General features: G+C 35.7%; 1 protein-coding gene and 1 pseudogene across 1 annotated transcript; both read right to left on the bottom strand.

Annotated features, from left to right (window-relative positions):
• Positions 1-614: 614 nt before the first annotated feature.
• On the bottom strand, positions 615-20,991 carry LOC125166316 (protein LEG1 homolog). The gene is made up of 6 exons (XM_047860193.1): positions 20,694-20,991; positions 18,680-18,766; positions 16,986-17,170; positions 15,964-16,064; positions 9,403-9,641; positions 615-742 (listed from the first exon to the last, which is right to left on the bottom strand). The coding sequence occupies exons 1-6, from the start codon at positions 20,989-20,991 to the stop codon at positions 615-617; spliced, it is 1,038 nt and encodes a 345-aa protein (XP_047716149.1).
• LOC125166317 (ORM1-like protein 1) lies at positions 3,876-4,341 on the bottom strand (annotated as a pseudogene).
• Positions 20,992-21,439: the final 448 nt, after the last annotated feature.

The raw sequence follows: 21,439 nt of genomic DNA, 5'->3' as shown, positions 1-21,439 counted from the left end.
TTTTGGTCATAAATCAGCAAGACATATTGCTCTAAATTTCATGAAATTGGGTTACATAGGATAACAACAAAAGAGGCATATAAATTTAATGTCTGTTTATTGATTCACAGTGATTTATGATACCTTAATATAATTTTCTTTACAGCCAAAATATTTTAAGTATTGATAAATTTAAAAATCAAGAATTATTAATTGAGCACAATCATCATAGCATTAATTTAAATTATTTTATTTATTTATTTATTTTTTAATGTTGATTTATTTTTGAGACAGAGGGAGACAGAGCACAAGTGGGGGAGTGGCAGAGAGAGAGGGAGACACAGAATCGGAAACAGGCTCCAGGCTCTGAGCTGTCAGCACAAAGCCCGACACGGGGCTCAAACTCACAGACCGTGAGATCATGACCTGAGCCGAAGTCGGACGCTGAACCGACTGAGCTACCCAAGTGCCCTGCATTAATTTAAATTTAAAGTTAGAATTCATAGATAAAATCCTAACAAAGGAGCACAAATCAAAAATATCAGAAACAAGAAAACTGTATGGTCATGATCACATTAAAATTTTGAAATTACTGTTTCTCAACAAATTAGAATTGTTCATTTTTAGTTCATTAATTAAATATTAGGAATATACCGAAATTTTGGATTAAAGATTTCAAGAATTATTTCAAAAAGCTCTAGAACTTCCTTTCTTGCATCCTGTGTCTTCATTAAAAATTTCCATCCAGTCAATGACAATAAACCTGGAAAATATATAAAATTATCACATGTAAATTTAAGTTTATCCCCAATTATTGAAATGTTTATTTTAAGGAAAATTCTATGTATTTTTGCATATAAAAATTATATGCTCATTATATGATAATCACACACATGAAGTTTTCAAATTTATAATTTATTGACCAACTCTTCATATAAAAATCAATAAGAAATGTAAATAATCAGAAAACTAGGAAAAGTACACAAACATGTTAAAAGAGTTGAGCTTTGCAACAGTGAAGTAGCATTTTCTACATAACAAGCTAACATAAGTTATAGAAATTGCTATAAGACAATGGGTTAGAGAAAACAAGAAATGTTATTCAGTTTTGTGACAAAAATGTAAACTCCTGAAAATTATTTTAAGTGCCACTGAACAATATATGACTCATTGATTTTAGTTCATTTTCTCTCTACAAATTTATTGGTAAAATCATAAATTATACCAAGAAAAATATACGTATCGTGCCATTGTTGCATTATTGTCAATAGCTTATAACAGAAAATAAAGCCTAGAATTATAGTTAATTAATTAAATGAAACATTACATATACTTTAAACAGAATGTTTGGATCAATATGTCCTGATATCAAAAGAGCTTCAAGAAAATTTTTTTGTAAAAAAATATAGTGCAGGGGCACCCGGGTGGCTCATTCAGTTAAGCTTCTGACCCTTGATTTTGGCTCAGGTCATAATCTCAGGGCTCTTGAGTTCGAGCCCCTCATGGGGCTCTGTACAGACAGCGAGGAGCCTGCTTGGGATTCTTTCTCTCTCTTAAAAAACTTAAAAAAAAAAAGGGTAGGGCAGAGCAGTTTGATTTCATTTGTGCAAACAACACAAGTTTTATTTATTCATATTGTTTTATATATAAACGAATTCCAGAAATTTGCAGCACCTCTGAAAATTGGGCAAAGGGCCAAGAGATATAAATGAAGTGGTGAACAAGATGACTTTTATTTTTATTTAATGTGTTGATACACTTAGACTTTTTAAGTTTAAATATATTGTACACACTTTAAAATAAATTAGTAAAAGTCACAGCAATTAAAATGCTTTTTAAATAGAGAAAAAATAAGTTAGCATTTTAAAAACAACTTTTGAAGAGAAGAAATATTTCAAGTTATATCTGTTAACATATGAGAGGTAGTGGTTTGAAAGTGTCCCGAGTACTTGGTCCCAGGTCTACCTCTATTTTCTTCCTACACTCTTTGGGGATGGGGGGGAGGATAATGCTTAATTTCCATGAAGAGCTATTCTCAGAAACATCTTTTTCTCGTCTCCACGGAGATGGAGCATGTTACTTGATTGGTGGGTGAGAGCATTTGGTTCATGTTTCTCAGCTGGCTAGAGCTAACCTATTATAAAGTCTCAAGACCCAGGGATAGCTTTTTTCTTTTTTTTTTTTTCTATTTAAACTAGCGAGGAAATTGGGCTACTTTAAAATCTTCAGATTTGATTAATATGGAGTCAGTCAACACACCCAACAAGAAAGCAAAGGGCTGACGCTAGATTTCAGACTTATCTAGAGTATAGATTTCAGTATGTAGGGGGATGATGTGTTAAAGAGAAAGAGCACAGGCTTTAAATGTGCCAGAATGCAAATTTACTGTCTCATTTACCAGCTAGTGAATTGTTTAAACTTACAAAACCTCTGTTTCTTTACTGGCAAAATATTGGCAATAACGTTTTTTGACACCACAGAAAAATGTTATTAAAATATAGATTCTGGTTACTTAAAAATGCATGGGAAAAGACAAAGATACAAAGGCATTATCATACAACTGGTTTCTAAACTCAATACTTTTGAAATACCAAACAATGATAAGTACCCCCAAAAGTCAGCCTATTGAAACAGATTTTTAAGTTGGTCTATAAACTCTCTTCGGTGTTTGTTTACAAATGTTATTAGGTTTTTCCGTTTCATCTCAGATCAGAATTTGTTTTTTTGACATATTTACTTCTCTAAGTAAATAAATATTTACTTCTCAAAATATGTATTATTTCTTAGAGTTAATGTCAACAACTATGAGAAGCTTCTCTAAGTGAACAATTCAACATGATTGCGGCTTTGGAAATAGTTACCACTTTGGCTTACCTACACCAAGACCCATATGGGGAACGGCAAATATTAATAGGAAAAATACAGGGGTTGAAAGCAGCAAGGACTAAGAAAAGATGTTTTCTTTTACTGGGGACCTGCTGTAAAAGACTCCAATTATTTACTTTGGTGCTGTTTCTGAAGAAATGGTTTCTGCCAGACCACAGTCTGCTACATAGTTGTTCATTTTATTTCCTTTTCTAAAAAATGGCAGACTTTAACAAGTCAATTGATCAACCAAATAAGCAGAGGCCTTTAAATTACCATATACTTTAACTGAATAAAATAAATTGTTTTCCTAACTGGTTTAGCAACCTTGTGTCTGGAAAGGCAGCAAAACCCACTTTGCTCCAAAATTAGAAGGTAGATTCGGAGGCTGTTCATAAGATGCCTGGTGTCTTCTAATGCCAGTCACGGAAGTGATCTTCATGAACTTGGTAACTTAATAAATATAAAAATGACCTCCTCTATCAATACAATGTTGAGCCAGCAAAACCAACAAAGGTAGGGATTGCATAAAACAAGGGAATACATTTCCTCTTAGATAATAAAAGGGGAATATGTATGGTAATAAAATCAATCTATAATAAACTTGTAAAGGGGTGATTCTGGTTTACATGTAAGTTTACCTAAATTGCCCATGTGTAAATGATTGGAAATTTTCTTCTTCTAACATAATCCCATTCATTATAAACTAAGTTGGTCTTAGTTTCTTATAAATCTCACATTTCCTTGAATTTATCTAGTACACCCTCACTTTATAGCCATTTAATTTATAAGCTGGGCCTGCCCAGCCTGACTATAAAGCTTCTCTTCAGAAAGATCCCAGATGCATTCAACAGAGGCCTCTTCCAGTAAAAATCTGCACTTTATAACAGTACACGAAAGAACACCAACCAGCCCTACAATATAAAAATCTTCTATTTCACATTATCACAGAAACAGTGCAATTTACTAACCATTCCTTCCTTACAGAAAACTCAGTAGCTCTAAAAATTTTTGTTCTGTTTCAAAACATTTCAATACTCATTAATTCCAAAGATCCAAACACCGTGTAACTTTGGCATTCTTGGAATCAGCAACTCAGGAGAGACGCTGTGTTTAGGATGAAGTGAGTTGGATCATACATTGACAGAGACTTGCCAGATAATATAGAATTATTGGAAAAACTGTGCGAAACTTCTGTGAAGGTTTAAATTGCACTCCACAGTCCAGGTGTTTCCAACGAATCAGGGAACACCTTGCTTTTATCTTTGTCGGGAGTTTCAAAAGGCACTCTTTTTACTGCATCCAAAAAACCCATACATCCTGAGAGTATGTATAATATTCTGTAGGACTGTAACAAACAGAAACAATGAAGAAGGGAATACTGAGGACGACAATGTGAAGCAAGCCAGCTCCCGATGCGTATGTCGGCCACATGCCCTGGCTGTTCATTATACAGGTACTTGCATCCACCTCACTGTGGGCAACTCCAACATTCATGTTTGTCCCCCTGCTCCACTCTGGGCCACTGGCTGAGAGCAGGACCAGGTCCATAGCAACAGGGTCTCTTCAAGGACGAATGCCAGTGCTCAACCCCAGTCTTGGCAATAATATTTTTGTGAAAGTATTGTAGTGATATTTATATATGGTAATGAAAAAAAGCACCTGACACAATTTCAGGCACATGGTGGGTGTTTAATACATAGGAGTTCCTTTCTACATGTTAACCTCTTAACTTTATATCACACCCATTGTGTACTTTTAGTTTAATGCAATAGATTATCAGATTTGAAGTTTAGTAAGTTTTTAAAATTGAGATATAATTGGCATGTAACATTGTATTAGTTTTGGGTGTACAACATAATTAATTTTTCATTCATTTGCATATGCTGTAAGATAATTGTCCAATTTCATTCTTTTGCAGGTGGCTGTCTCAGCCACTTGTTTAAGAGAATGTCCTTTCACTATTACATATTCTTGGCTCCTTTGTTGTAAATTAACTGATCATATATGTATGGGTTTATTTCTGGGCTCTCTATTCTGCTCCATTGATCTATATGTCGGTCTTTATACCAGTACTCTTCTGTTTTGCTAACTACAGCTTTATAATATAGCTTGAATTCTGTACGGGATATGCCTCCACCTTTATTCTTATTTTACAAGATTGCTTTGGCTATGCAGATAAGTTTTCTTCCCTTTCTCTCTATCTTCTATTTTCTCAGACCTTGTAACACAAAGATTGGTCCACTTGATGTTGTGCCATAAATATCTTTAAGCTATCTTCATCATTTTGCATTCTTCTTTCTTTTTGCTCTTCTCATTGGATAAAATCCACTGCCTTGTACTCAAGTTCCTGATTCTGTCTTCCAGTTCATCCAGACTGCAGTTGAACCTCTCTATTAATTTTATAGCTCTGTTATTATATTTTCCAGGTCAATGATGTCAGTTTGGTACTTTCTTATATTTTAAATTTCCTTGTTGAAATTTTTATTTTGTTCATGAATTCTTTTCCTGACACCAGAGAGCATCTTTATGACCATTATTTTGAACTCTTTACCAGAAAAATCACTTATCTCCATTTTATTAAAATCTCTTTATGAAGTTTTATGTTGTTATTTTGTTTGGAACATACTCCTCTGTTTCTTCATTTTCCTTGCCTTTCTGTGATGGTTTCTGTGGATTAGATAAAATAGTCACCTCTTCCAGTTTTGAAAAAGTGGCCTCTGTGTAAAAGATAAATCTTATTCAACTCTGCCCTTACTCTTGGTTGTCTCTCAATCCTTTGTGATTGTCCAAGCAGCTTTCTTTGTTCTTAATAGCCCCTAGTAGTTGAAGGTGTGCCGAGACCTGTCAGTGTCCCAAAGAGGCAGAACTCAGTCAGCACCTAGATGCCAGATGAGTTTAAACTAGATCCTCAGGTAGCAGCTTTTGTTTGTTACAGTCCTACAGAACCCGTGAATTTAAGCCCTGTTGGCCATCAGAGCCACACATCAAGGGGTACCCTCTGGAGGACAACTGAAGAAAACATGACACCATAGGTGTGCACAATTTCTTTCCAGGAGATATCTCCACCTTGAAATGAGACAGAGAGAGAGTGACAACAGTGTACCTACCATGCCCTCGGTTTCTAGAGAGTATTGTAGTATTAAATTAGAAGACTGCCCCTCAGTTCATATCTATTAAAATGAATAAATAGGCCTCTTTCATGAAAAGATTGGATATGTTTCAGTTTGCTTCATCTGCTCTGCACCCTTGGGAATTTGCCACAGTGAGTCTGCACAAGCCCTTTAAGAACTGTCTCTTACTTGGCTATAGCCTCCTGGGTCTTGTGGATACAAGCCCTGTTGGCTTTCAAAGCTAGATGCTTTGGGCACCCATCTCTCTCACATGGAAGTCTTAGACATTGATGTGCTAGATGTGGGATTCCAAAGCCAGCACTCCTTAAGGAGAAGCTGGGAGTTGTGAGATCCCTCCCGATTGTGTGTCACCTCACCAAGGCTGGGGTTCATGAGAAAAATTGTGTCTCAGCCTCTCTTTCTTGCTTCATTGTGGATTTTTCTCTCATTTTTTCAAAGGGTAAGAGTCACTTAGCTAGCTTCTGGATTTCTGTCAGGTGAATTGTTCTGTATGTAGTTGTAGATTGGGTGTATCCATGAAAGGAGGTAAGTTCAGGAGCCTCCTATGTCATCATCTGCACTGAAGCTTCAGAGATGCCCAAGCTCATTTCTTCCCCCCTCTTTGTACATCATACTTCAGCCACCAATTGTCCTCATTTGAAGAAAGGAGGAGGTAGTGACCATTGCAGCAGAAGAGTGGGGAGTAACGACCTTCTTGGTCAGGTTGGAGGCAGCAAAAGGGGTGGCTGGCCTCAGCCTTGAATCTTAAAATTTAATAAGTTTTTAAAACATTTTAAATTATATTAACATGAATCATCAGCGTTTGACAGTTTTGAATCTTCATTCAGTCGTCATTCCTTATTTTAAACATCACCCATGGGGGAAAAGTAATAAAATCTAGGCAAGCTTTTTTTTTCTTACTAATTTATACCTAATAATATTTTCAACTTTAATATGAGCTTTACTCTTAGAATATGTATAGTCAAGGATTAAAACTTATGCCACTATAGACAAAGAGATGGTTCAGAATTTTACATAATTAAAAATGAAAAACTCCATGCCAATTCTTACCATGAGCAAAAATGTTAAATAGATAAATTGAAGTCTGAAAAGGTTAATTTTATTTTGTAGATTAAATTTAATGAGGCGACCTGGGTGGTTTAGTCAGTTAAGCATCTGGCTCTTAATTTCAGCTCAGGTCATGATCTCATCGTTCAGTCTGTGAGATCAAGTCCCATGTCTGACTCTGCTGCGACAGTGCAGAGCCTGCTTGGGGTTCTCTGTCTCCCTCTCTGTCTCTGTCACTCCCCAGCTCATGTGCATGTGCAGGCATGCCTATGCACGCACTCTGTCTTTCTCAAAATAAATAAATAAACTTAAAAAATATTAATGAATTTTGCTAAGGTTTCTTGTAGCAAACACTTCTGGAGACTAAAAAGTAGCTAAATGACACTTTGAAACTTTACTGCAAATGTATACATATATTTCTATTGAAGATGAATTTAAAATCCTTATTGTTGAATTTGTTTTTCACTAATGCTTTGTTTTCAGTACATCTGCTTTCCCCATCCTCTGCTTATTTGAAAACTCCAAGACCTTTGATACTGTGATTGAATTCTGAGGGTCACTGGGAGCATGGAGAGCAAGAAGAACGACTAGATGATAGTGAATGCCTTGTTATACAACATCTATGCAATTATACTATGAATGCTCACCAATTTTTCACCAGTAGTTTTTAACATTTCTTTCTTGTGAAAGCAATTCAAAACTGCCTGATCTATCCAAAGCCAAATTTCAGTAAAACCGAATCTTGGAATAAAATCTTGTAGTGTGGTACTTTCAAGCTTTAAATTAAATAACTCTTTGCCTTGTACATCTTAAGAGGAGAGATCCAGTTTATACAACCCAGGTCTACAATGCAATTTTACCATCTGATACTTTGGCAGAGATGGGCAGGTGACTACCAAAATTCATGCTTCTCCTTTCATGGTGCTTAGTTCTTGGACAACAGTTTAATTCCCTAGCCCACTTGCTTCTCCAAACACTATAGCATCTTGCTACTGGTGGGGTATAAATAACATAGAAGGCAGGGATTGGAACAACCACAGATGGAAGGAGTCTTAGTCCTCTACTGATTGTGTAAAGGGAAGCTACCATTGCTGAGAATATTGCAGGAAACATTACTGCAGCAAGAAGAAACTGCAATTGCATGAAGGCCTTCCTTAAATGTTTGGGTTTATTTTTTACTCTAACTAATGCAAGTAAGTTTTCAAAAACATATATTTCATGTATTTATGTTTACTCTGCTTTTATATCTTTCAGATTCTTTGAAGGGATTTAAAGCTAGTAATATTTTAATTATGTTTTAAGCTTGGTTCACTGCATAAGAGCATATCTGCGCAATTGAGATGATGTGGTTATTCAAATGTATAATTATGGATTCTTTCTATTTTTTGCTTTGATAGGAGACCCTATAGCTGAGGAGCTGCAGCAGAATACCTCATCCGTGACTGGTAAGGCCAGATGAAGAGAGCCCACATAAGTCAATTTGCTAGTTTTTCCCATTAAATCATTGAAGATTTTCTTTTAAGATTTGTTTATTTTTCTAAATTTAAGAGCAACAGAGGCACCTGGGTGGCTCAGTGGGTTGGGAGTCCGACTTCAGCTCAGGTCATGATCTCATGGTTGGTGGGTTGCAGCCCTGCATTGGGCTCTGTGCTGACAGCTCAGAGCCTGGAGCCTGCTTCGCATTCTGTGTCTCCCTCTCTCCTTGTCCCTCCCCCTTTCTCGTTCTCTCTCTCTCTCTCTCTCTCTCAAAAGTAGATAAATAAACTTTTAAAAATATTTTGTAAGAAAGAAAGAAAGAAAGAAAAGACCAGGGGCGCCTGGGTGACTAAATTGGTTAAGCATCCAACTTGGCTCAGTGTCCGACTTAGAACATGACTCAAGTCATGATCTCATGGCTTGTGAGTTCGAGTCCCGTGACAGGCTCTGTGCTGACAGCTCAGAGCCTAGAGTCTGCTTCATATTCTGTGTCTCCCTCTCTTTGTGCCCATCCCCTGCTCGTGCTCTGTCTCTCTGTCTCTCTCTCTCTCAAAAATAAATGAACATTAAAAAAATTAAAAATAAAAATAAAAAAGACCAACTTATAAGGGTTTTAAAAAGGGAATACTATCACAACAGCAGCAAAGGAATGTATCTCGGTTTGTAGATGAAAAGTGGACTTGAAGTAGCCTGGTGGCCTTATGAGTCAATAAATATGCATAAGAAAAGACAGTCCTTGATTGGAAGGACCAAAAAGTGTGGAATGGACACCCATAGGTAATCATGACTTTCTTTAAGAGTATGTGTTATAACGACCTTTATATCTGATAAAATCATTGTATCTTCCTTTATTTAATGAAAATATTAGTTTTCTTCAAGCTTTTGTTTTTAAGGGCCTTACCTGAAGAGTTATCCAATCTGGGAAGAAAACTTAGAACAAGCAGGACAGTGTTTTGAAAGTCAGTAAAGTCTCTGATGAAAGGGGCTCTATCCCCGTTAACAAGCATCCGTGGTGGCAGGCCTTTCTGGAATTCATGTGTAATAATCAAAGTTGTAGGAAAGAGGGATGCAGCCAAGTATTCCACAGCCACACACCAATTTCTTCCAAAGTCTGCTTCTGGTTTAGAATAATACTCCAGCCTAAGAGACAAGTGGAAACATGTACAATTATAATTAGTCCACTCAGAATTTCAGCTTCATTGTTTTTTTTCTGGTTTTAAGTTTTTATTTAAATTCTGATTAGTTAACATATAGTGTAATATTGGTTTCAGGAGTAGAATTTAGTGATTCATCACTCACATATAACACCCAGTGCTCATCACAAGTGCCGTCCTTAATACCCATCATCCATTTAGTCCAGCTCCCACCCACCTCTTCTCCAGCAACCCTCAGTTTGTTCTCCATAGTTAGGAGTCTCTTATGGTTTGCTTCCCTCTCTTTTTTTCCCCTTCCCCTATGTTCACCTGTTTTGTTTCTTAAACTCCACATATGAGTGAAATCATATGGTATTTGTCTTTCTTTGACTGACTTATTTTGTTTAGCATAATATGTTGTAGCTCCATCCGTGTCTTTGTAAGTGGCAAGATTTCATTCTTTTTTTATGACTAATATTCCGTGGTATGTATGTGTGTGTGTGTGTGTGTGTGTGTGTGTGCATGCCACATCTTCTTTATCGATTAATCAGACAGTGCTCTTTCATAATTTGACTAAAGATCATCTTCTGCCAATAAACTGATAATGTAGTTCTTAGTTTTAGAATGTGATGGCTTGGGGCACCTGGGTGGCTCAGTTAGTTCAGTTCAGGTCATGATCTCATGGCTTGGGAGTTCGAGCCCCACGTCAGACTCTGTACTGACAGCTCAAAGCCTGGAGCCTGCTTCAGAGTCTGTCTCTGTCTCTCTCTGCCCCTCCCCTGCTCATTTTCTCTCTCTCTCTCTCTCTCTCTCTCTCTCTCATATAAATAAACATAAAAATTTAGAATGTGATGTTTTGAGCTCCTACCTTTGAAGATATGAATATAGGTAATTAAAATTTTGAACTTGCAAAGGACCATTTCATCAATTGTTTATATTTTATTTTGAATTTTTATCTCTTTTAACCAAACACTTTACACTTATAATTGAATATCATATAATGATCAGATAGATGTTAGATCATGACTAAGTAATACTCTTTAGAAATGTGCAGATAAAAATAAAAAGTTTGCTAGACTGAGATTCTTTTGCAACACTATTGATTTCCTGAAATGAGGAGGCCCCTGAAACATTGAGCATCCTAGAAAAGGTGACATCTGATTTTCTAAATACATGGATTTTTCTCCTACTGGAGAAAGTATGCTAGGAAGCCAAACTCTCTCACCTAATTGGGGAACACATTATTACAGTAGAAAAGTTAAGAGGGTAGTAAATAGTTTTAACTCAAGGCTCCCATCTTCCATAGCTGTCCAAGTATAGTGAACAACTTGAACTTTGTTCTTTTAACAGGATCATTCCCCCTGTCTATTCCTTGCTTTGTTGTCTACACCTGTCTACACCTACATTCTCTTTCAAATCACATTAGATTTCACCTCCTTCACAAAGTTTCCTCCTCCTGTGTAGTCCCAAAGCACCATTTCATTCATTTATTTGAAAGCTATTTTCCCATTAAACTATTTTCTAATTTCTCTGTTTCCACAGCACATATGTAAGGACCATTAAATAGATAATGCTTGCATTGTGTTTGCCAATGTTCAGTAAACCATAGCATAACCCAGAGGAGAAAACTTTCTGTATGTGGCTCCCATGCTCATGGGCTCCTCTCTGTCTCCAACACCCAAAAGTAGAAGAGTGGGTTCAGTGCGTCCTTGATGAAAGAAGATCTTGGTTTGGATTTGCAGGTGACTGCTTTTACTCACATGACACCTGACTGTGAAATAAGGATAAAAATAAGTGTAAATCCATAAGGATTTTGAGCAGTGGCCACAAGGCCCTAGGGACAGTGGATTAAATAAACTGCACAGGAGTCAGAAACACTAGGAAGGAGGTGAGGGTACCAATTCAAGACACAGAGGCATATAAGCAGAAGTGAAATTAAGTGGAAGCCTTTCAAATGATATAATTGAATGTGTTATTGGACAATTTATCTAAGAAGTCAGTTAAGATGTAGTGAAGTAAAAAAATTAAAATACACCTTAAAAGGCCCATTTTCATTTAAAATACAGATAGGCATGCACCAGCCAATCTTAGGATTCAAGATCACAGAGTTTTGAGTATATGTAGACAATACAGAGGTCAGTATTGTTTCATGTATATAAAAACCCTAATATATTCTTTTGCTTAAAAAAGTAACACATGAGATTTGAAGGAAGTGCCCCAGTGTATAATAGATTCTGAACATGGCCCCAATTTTTCAAAACTCTTCATCTCTGTTTTTTGGTATATTTTTCCAGTGCCCCTTCTCTGCTACATTGGGAGGAGGTGGGAAGGAAAGAAGCATCACTCTATGACTCCAGCTCAGTCAAAGGATTTGGTTTGGCCAATAAGATATTAATCAACTTGACAGTATAAGTTTTGCAGTACGTTTTCGCAATTTGGTTTCTCTCTTTTGCCATTCTGCCATCACTATGGGAAACACTCGAGTTTGCCTGCTGGAGAATGAGAGACACGTGGAGCAGAGCTTCTCCATTCATCCCTGTGATGCTGATCAAAATCTAATAATATGATGTGAGCCCAGAAAAAATCAGCAGACCTGCCAGCTGAATCTCAAACATGTGAAGAATAAACACTGCTATATGACATTGAGGTTTAATAGTTATCAACTGCGCTACATTCTTGTGGAAAAAAACTAAACGAAATACAGGACAACACACCTAGTAAATTGTAGACTTTCAACAGCAAAAGTGAAGCTAAAATTTAATGGAGATATGCTTTCAAAAGTCTTAAGTATTACCAGCCTAGATCTCTGTAATTGCCCAAAGCCTCAGTCAAAACTCATGATAGAATAAGAGTATTTTAAGAATGCAAATCATTTCTCATACAACAACAGTTCTGAATTGACTGGTGTATAAGTCCTAACAAACAAAATAATCCAGGAAATAGATGTGGGAAACTGGAAGTGGGTGATTCAACACACACACACACACACACACGCACACACACACACACACACACAAGAGATAAAAGGAATCCAGTACAGTTATTAGAGACCTAAGAATCATATCTGACCACCTAGGCAGAGTAGAGCAAGTCAACAGTTCTGAAGGAAACCTCTTCAAGAAGAAGAAATTGATATAATCCTGGATGCTTTTGAACATCTTGAGAAGAAACTTCCTTGGTTTGGCAATTTGAAGTAATTAGTGTTGGGTACAATAGAAAAAGGATCAACTCTAAAGGAAATAAGATAACAAGAAAAAAGAAATACTATCAGTTAAGTACATGTGATGTGAATAGTAATTAATAGTCAAAATAATGTAACCATCGAACACAGACCTAACCCAAATCACTAAACAATTATACAGAGAAAGTGAGAAGTAGGAAGAATTTTTGTGGAGTGAGGGTAAGGGAAATGAGGTGGTAATTTTCTATGGTCATGAATAAAAGGATAATACCTAAATCTTCAAATCAGGAAATGTTTTAGAACTTTTCATTTTTAGAAATATAGTACCGGGGTGCCTGGGTGGCTCAGTTGGTTAAGCGTCCGACTTCGGCTCAGGTCACGATCTTGCGGTATGTGAGTTCGAGCCCCGCATCGGGCTCTGTGCTGACTGCTCAGAGTCTGTTTCAGATTCTGTGTCTCCCTCTCTCTCTGACCCTCCCCCGTTCATGCTCTGTCTTTCTCTGTCTCAAAAATAAATAAACGTTAAAAAAAATTTTTTTAAATAAAATAAAAAGAAATATAGTACCAAATACCAAAGTAACCAGTGGTTATGGTGGTATTCTCCCTAGATACAGCTGTTTCATTTCTGTATGTATTTTTGGTGGGCAAGATGACAAAACTTCATAAAACCAATTGACTCCTTAAATCATTAAATCATTAAATCACATATAAGAAGTGTATAATATACAAACTAAAAATAATCCAAAACAAAAAATAAGAGAGAACAGCTGAATTCAATATATAAAATAAAGAAGGAAGGAAGGAAGGAAGGAAGGAAGGAAGGGAGGAAGAAGGAAGGAAGGAAGGAAGGAAGGAAGGAAGGAAGGGAGAGAGGATGTCTGACAAATTCCGGAAGTAGCCTTAGCAGCAGCTGCAGGAAAACTCTAAAGACTATCCACTGCTCTAACTCCTAGGATAGGGAGGTGCTGATCATACACACCTTCCTGCTAACCTACCTAAGAGGAATGGAGAAAAGGCATGAATGATATTTTGTTCACTTAGGTGTTCCCCTGTATGACTCATGTCTCCCAAGGATTTAAAGATTCTTCATAAAAGAAGTAAATATTATATTTTATTTCTGCTTCATTATACATTGAAAAGGTGGAAGCATATTTTTTTCTTAATAGCTTTTAATATCTTTTCAGAAGGGAAGAAGCACTTTGGTAGTTATTGACCTCGTAAAACTAGGCCACATACATTGCAGACAGTATAGTTTACACGTAAGAGGATGAGCTATTGAGTCACAAGAAATTTAAATACTAGCTCTGCCATTCACTAGCTGTAAGATTTTAAGCAAGTTATAAACAGCTCAACCACATACTCATGATCCAGAAAAAGGAGCTATTTTGAAATGAGATATTACATTAAGATACTTAGTGAAATTTCTTTTACTTATTGTACTTGAGAAATAGAAACTATTAAAAAATTCATTTAAGAGAGTCATTTGTTGACATCTAAATAGAAGGTCAAGTAAGAAGGAGAGAATTTTAGAGAATAAAAAGAGTTAATGAAAACAATTTTCTTAGTATAATTAATGAGGAAAGTGCTTCTAATACTATCCAAAAAAAATTCAGGTAATATGCTTGTGATCAAAATACTCATATAAATATTTAAAGTTATTCAAATTATTCACCAAAAAATTCATATGCTCTATGATCTTGAAGCAGCTTTTAAATAAAGTTGGCCTGTTAAAAATATGATATTCTTTCAAATATAGTTCCATTACGTAAACAGCAATAAATACAATAAGTTAAAATGTCTGAGACCACAAGAGACAGGAAATATACCTATAAGAAAAAAATTCCTATGATCTTGAATTTTAACTAAAGTCCTTTTATGTTTCAATAGGCACAAAGTTGCATTCTATAGTGATTTATCCTTGTATATGAACTGAAACATCTATAAATTTAAAAAGTAATCTAGAAAGATGACTTTTGCTATCAGTCACATCTTGAGGTTGGCAATCCCAGCCTGAAATCCTTGTCTGATCATCTCATTCCTATTTCCTGTCATAAGAATAGAAAAGCAGTTGAGTTACAACTTTTGTCGTGGCTGCAGCCTGAAATCCTATCACTGATAATGCCAAGAGAGAAAATTCCATTGCCCAATTTAATACCCAGTTTTTGAAGCCATACCAATAGGTAAAGGAGGAAATCTGCTACTTAGGTGATTCATTTACCTTTACTGCATGATGGAATCAGTGGGAGAGACAACCATGAAATAAGAGGTCCTCACACATTCCTTCCTGGATTAACCAGTCTACTTACACAATACCAAGGATCCTGATTTTTTTTTGTTCCTGTTTTTTACCATATCCAGATTTCTCCCCGCTATCTCACTCAAAGTGGTTGATTTCACCCCCAGATAGTGTCCACTTTGGGGTGTTTCTGTGAAAGTGTTTTTGAAACTTCCATTTTGAAATCAGTTGACAGAGTAAAACATATTTCCCTTCATAATGTGAATAGGCCTCATCCAATCAGCTGAAGGCATGAATAGAACAAAACATTGACCTTCCCTAGAGTAAAAGAGAATTCTTCTGGCTGATGGCCTTTCAAGGGGAACATAGGCTCCTTCTGGTTCTATAGCCGCTGTCAACCTTTGAACTTGAACTGGGAATCATTCATAAGTAAACACAAATCATTCTTACACTTTCACATTTAGGTGTATAATAACCTCTAGATGTATATGTGCAGTGGCTTAATAATCTTTTAAGCTATCTTGTGCGCTAACCCTGATGGTAGTTGATCTTGTTCCCTAATTATGTACCTACCATATTATGTGTCTGTGGTCAAAATAATGAAGATAATTTCTTTTCTTTTTTTATGTAGAGAAATTGGTTGTATGTTTTATTTTTTTTAATTGGCTAGTTGTTTCATTAGTTATTGGTTGATTAGTGCGAGATTTTTTTTCTCAAAATTTTGCCCTTTTCTTCATAAAACATTTTTTAGTCTAATCACTCTAAAATATTTAGGCCTCATCATTAAAGTACCCAATGGCTAAAATTGTTTAATAAGGAGATTGACAACCACTTTAGAAGAGTAAAAAGGCATAAATAAGGCAAAAAATCATTCGCCATATTAAATAGAAATGATTTGGGATCCATTCTTACCTATCTTCAAATATTTTGCCAGCATTTTCCAGGGTTGAGGCATGTGCAGACCACAAGTACTTCAATAGGTCTTCAAAGCTACTGGAAGGATACTGTAAATGCTGTAGCAGAGGAGAAACTTTTTCGTATTTAAGAAAACATAACAATTCTTCCTTCTACAATTTCATCTTACTCCCATATATAATTTAGAAATATTCTACATGAGGAATTTTGTTTCTAAGAATTTTGGAAGATTTCAGTGATTAATACTCCATAGAGTATAATAAATATCTATTACAAATAGTAATATTGAATGCATCTATAAGAAATGAACTACAACAACTTTCCTGAGAGTCAGTATTTTATACTTGTCAAGAGGATTTTGTTTTTGGATTGTTATTTGTATTTCTGCTATCACAGTAGAAATTACCACAAAATTTTAAGATTAAGAAAAAGGGGAAATTTTTATTAGAATATTTAATTCAATCATATCTAAAAAGGTGAACTAATCTATAGAACTAGTAAACTTATCTTTTCATTGTGGATCTAAGCCTACATCTATGTTTAATCGGTTTGTATTTTCCTCATTGAATATTTGGTTTTGATTGCCACATAATTACTTAGTTCTACCAATATATGATCATTTGTTAATTCCGTTGAAATAAGTTAATTGACTGCTCTGAAAACCAACTCCATAATTGTATTTCTCCCAAGGGTTAACCCTTGATTGACATGAAGTTTCAGTTAACCAGAATCATCTTTTCATTCAGTAAGATATCTTTTGTGTTCTCACATTTATGTATAATTTATTTGAAACGTGTGGATAGACTTTGTGTTACTACTGTATTGGTTTGGAGGGTATTAATGACCTGTAGTGCCCTGTTGCAATATTATAATATAATTTGCATAATAATTTACATTTTTATACCTAAGAAAATATTATATAATGTGCACAAATAAACCTAGACAAAAAGCATTATACAAAAAAGGACATTCTCTCACCACCTCCTGAGAAAAGAAATTATAAAATTTAAAACAGCAACCTGGTAAAAGGCATTCCACTTGCTCATTATTTCAGGAAAGGATGACTGACAACTAGAAACATTAAGACAGAAATTTGTCTGATCCTTGGGTGGTGGCAAAAGCATGACTTCGTCTGATGATATCCCCATTATGCCAGAATCAACCGCAGCAAGGAAGGGTAATGCACATAGAAAGTAATTCATATCTGTAGGAGCAAAATACTTATTATTACCACAAGCACTAACAAAAGGTGATAGACAATATTTTTAAGTAATCTGTAAACGAATAAGCAAAACTTCACAGATCCAGAAAGCTAAAAGTTAATCACTAGCAAAAAGAAAAAAAAATTGAAAATCTCCTTAAGGATCACCTACATAATTAAACATGTTTTTGTTAATAACCCTACAATCATAAATAAACAGAGACTCGTGCAGTTGCCTTTAATATTTTAAATACAATTAATCTTAATATTTAATATTAATTTAATACTATTCAATATTCTCTTTTTTTAAAACATTAAGTAAAAAAAGGAAGAAAGTTATCTACTTGTGCACAGAATGATACACCTCTAACTGAGGTTTTATCATAAAATGTAATTTTTTTCTAAAACATTTTAATGTGAGTATAGTGTTGACATTTTGTGCTTTGTATTTAGCCAAGTTTAATGTGCAACCATGGTATCACAAAGTCTTTGTTTTTAGGTCTTAAAGCAAACATCTTGGATAAGTGTTGACAATGAATCTTTGGATAATTAAATTGACAAATGAATGGAGGTTTTTTTTTATTTCTTTCTAAATATAACCTACTCCAGCAGATTTAGACATAATTTGGATGGTTATAAAGCTTACACTGATTCTCACTGGTGATGCAGAACATTTTTTATCATAGACACTCATTAATGAATGTAGTTCTCTGCCCCAATGGAGCAGCTGATACTCCAAACTACTAAATCAATCTAAGAATAAAGAAGCCTGAATTCTAGTTCTGGGGCCACGACTACTTGCGTGTCTTTGCAAAGAACAAGTCGGTGCTGTATTAGAAAAATATGTAAAGGTGTATGTGATGTGTGTCACTCTAAGAAAGTGAAACTTAATATATTCTTGTTTCTAGTTATTGGGAAATACATCTAAGAAATTGTGTATAAATTAATTGTGTTACTAAAGCATAAAATAGAATGAAAGAATTAGAAAATACCTTCTAATTATTTTACTATTAAATATCTGGTTGGAATTATATTCATAATAAATAAATAATTATCTGGTTGAAGCCTTAGATTTCTCATTTGATAAATTGATTTGTGGTAGATCACTCTGACATGTTTATGTTTTAAAAGTTAAACACATTTGGTTTGAGCAAAATGAGAAAAAGCCTTATTTCTTTCTTCCCTCATTTCTCATCCTTCCTCATTCTGGAGACTCTCTCTCACTCATGGGATCTCCCACCTCACTTGCCAGTGCTGGACTTTCAGGAGCTGTGGTCCTTTGCAGATCCTTGTTTTAGTCCTTCTATTAAAGGTGAACATGTCTTAAGGAATCATTATTGACATTATGGCTGTTAAATTCTAGAATGTGGCCTAAGGGCCACAAGGTACATGATGAAATAGATTCCGTCTTACAAAAGAATAGTATTGTTTGGTCTCTGTCCCTAAGATTTTAGGTTGAATACTTTCCTTGGGGGAAGGTTATTACCTGTTTTGCCATTTAAATGAACCTACCAGCCCACCAACTGTCCACAGAGATACACAAAAGATCTCCAGATTCATAGCCACAGTCTTTCCTTCGTCTGGGATCAGCTAATCTTCCTAGAAAAGAGAGGGTGCAGGGATTATTTATTATATGCTAGTGTTAATTCTTGAATATCAATAAATATTTTGCCTTCATTTTGTCTCTTTCTTTTTCATTGATCTTCAACGACTCTCTCCTGCTCACTCCCGCATTCCTTTCCTTTTCCTGTCCCTTTCTTAAACACACACACACACACACACACACACACACACACACACACACACACCCTACACTCAATCACATGTTCCTACACCATGCTGTTTCCAGGTCTGTCCTTTGGCTTAATATTAGAATAGAATGGACCTAAATATTGGTATTTTTTTAACTGGGCATTTATTTTCAATATGCAACCAAGCCTGAGAAACACTTCATTAGCTCATTCTTTAATTTCCTAGTAGATTTCATTTCTATTTCCGCAGTAAAATTTCATCCAGATTTCAAGTCTGTTTAAATTCATTTTTTCCTGATTACTCCCACTGACTCCACTATGCCCCTTGTTTTGCACTTTTAACTTTTATCCAAAAGCTGTTGTTCATTATGTAAAGAGCCTAAGTGTCCATGAACTGACAAATGGATAAAGAAAATGTGGTTTATATATATAATGGAATACTATTTGGCAATGAGAAAGAATGAAATCTGGCCATTTGTAGCAATGTGGATGGAACCGAAGGGTATTATGCTAAGTGAAATAAGTCAGGCAGAGAAAGACAGATACCATATGTTTTCACTCATATGTGGATCCTGAGAAACTTAACAGAAGACCATGGGGGAGGGGAAGGAGGGGAAAAAAAGTTACAGAGAGGGAAAGAGGCAAACCATAAGAGACTCTTAAATATTGAGAACCAAAGCTGTTGTTCATTGTTTTCCATTTAATTTCTACTATCTTTTCCTGTTTCAATTGTGTTGTGAATTGTCTGAAAGTACTTATTCACACCCCACCTCCCCACCGTTGTAGCAAATACTGGATACTTACAAGCTCATCAATGGATGAGTTTAGTCAGGCTTGGTCCTGAGGTGCAAATGCAATGAAAGAATAAAAAGGGCATTAAACTACCAGCCCATTTAGACTTCTCTCCCCTGAGGCTGGCCTGCCTCCCATAGTAGACATTATGCTAGTGATGTCTCCTGGGCCAGGGTTGCTTTGACCCCAAGGAAAGCTAGATGAACAGGAGTAGCTTTGGGTCTCAGGACATTTCCTGACCAAGATGGATGATTTACCAACCTCAGTGGCTCCTGAATATGACCACTGCTAAGACCTAAGGTAAACTGTTATCTCCCTGTCTTTTTTCCCATCAGAATAAAACAAATTTCTTTATTGGTGCTGTTAACTGTATGGAGCAGGCAGGAGACACCACTCTCTTTTATGAGCTTCTTCTTTCAGCCACAACAAAAATGTCTTTTTAATTTGTGAACCCTTGGCCCACAACATATCTCCTAATTAAACATGAGAATGTATCTTCAGGAGGAATCAATCATTTGCAGAGAAATATCCTCATGAATGAGACACCACACCCTATCTATACGTCCTTTCTTCATGTAGAGGTAATCACAATTGGAACTTTAAAAAATGCAAGTGAATTTGACCTCGCCTTCTGTTTTTAATGTATAGCCTTTTGGCTGCTTTGTTCATCTACGTGCTTAGGATGGTATCTAGCACCTCGCAGAATTTCAGTAAATACGTGTAGAATATTCAATAGATTTGATATGAAGTCTTTTTTTTTTAATCTGCAACTATACCTTATTCTTCACTGTGGTTTCTAGTCAAAACAGAAAACACATAAAAGAAGGATTTATGGAGAAGAAGTAGAGAAATATGATTATGAGGGGGACAGAGGAAAGAGAAAAGAATCAATTTTCAAAAACATGGTATGGTGTATACGGAGTCCTATTTCCCACATGGTTATATTGGTAGATCATTAGGATGAAAACAAGAGTCATTCTTACCTGTTCTAAATTGCCAGCCATTCTGGAGAGGTAATCCCCATAAAATATTTTGTTCATTGTCTGGTACAAAGTTTTCAAAATAACTGGCTGTCTTGTTCACTAGGATTTTATACATCCCCATTCTCTCAGAGTATACCCAGGGATCGATAATGTACTTTCCATTCTCTACCCTGTAGTCACTGAACTGACCAGGACTCTTCAACCACAGGGGGGGATACAGATCTGAGAAGTCAGATTCTGCTAAACAAACACAAAAGAAATAAACTAGTACCCCTGCCCAAGGAGGAAGGAAAGCCATTGCTCCAAAGCTGCAGATTGAGTTGTGGCAAGACTTTTATAGGGAAATGGAGGAATGATTTTTTTTTTTTTTAGTGCAGGACAGTCTTCCTGGAATAAAAGCTATGTTATTCTCTCTCATTTATGGCAAGGTATGCTGTGTGACTAAGTTCTGTCCAATTGATAGGAAGCCAAAATGTGATGTTGCAACTTTCAGGAAACCTACTTAAATGACAGTTTGTCCTTTCTTATTTGTTCTTTCTTCCTTCTGCTGGCTGGGATAACTTGATGCTGACAAACCCTCTTAGATTATGAAGTAGCAAGAAGGGTGGCAGAACAATAACATAGAAGAACCTAGGTCTCTGACATTCACAGAGCTCTAGACTACCTACTTTCCAACTACTTTTGCTAAAGTAAAAATGAAATTTTATCTTCTACAAGACAATTCTTTTTTGGCAGGATTTGTTGCT

Source organism: Prionailurus viverrinus, chromosome B2 (assembly GCF_022837055.1).
Source record: "Prionailurus viverrinus isolate Anna chromosome B2, UM_Priviv_1.0, whole genome shotgun sequence".
NCBI lineage: Eukaryota > Metazoa > Chordata > Mammalia > Carnivora > Felidae > Prionailurus > Prionailurus viverrinus.
Note: the sequence above shows the minus strand (reverse complement) of the source record. Positions and strands in the feature narration are given on the sequence as shown.

Coding starts and splice junctions, on each gene's coding strand:
- LOC125166316 (XM_047860193.1), bottom strand. CDS start 20,991: ATGGCTTTCCTTCCTCCTTGGGCAGGGGTACTAGTTTATTTCTTTTGT. Junction 18,767..20,693: donor TGGCTGGCAATTTAGAACAG/GTAAGAATGACT, acceptor TCTCTTTTCTAG/GAAGATTAGCTGATCCCAGA. Junction 743..9,402: donor CAGATTGGATAACTCTTCAG/GTAAGGCCCTTA, acceptor TATATTTTCCAG/GTTTATTGTCATTGACTGGA.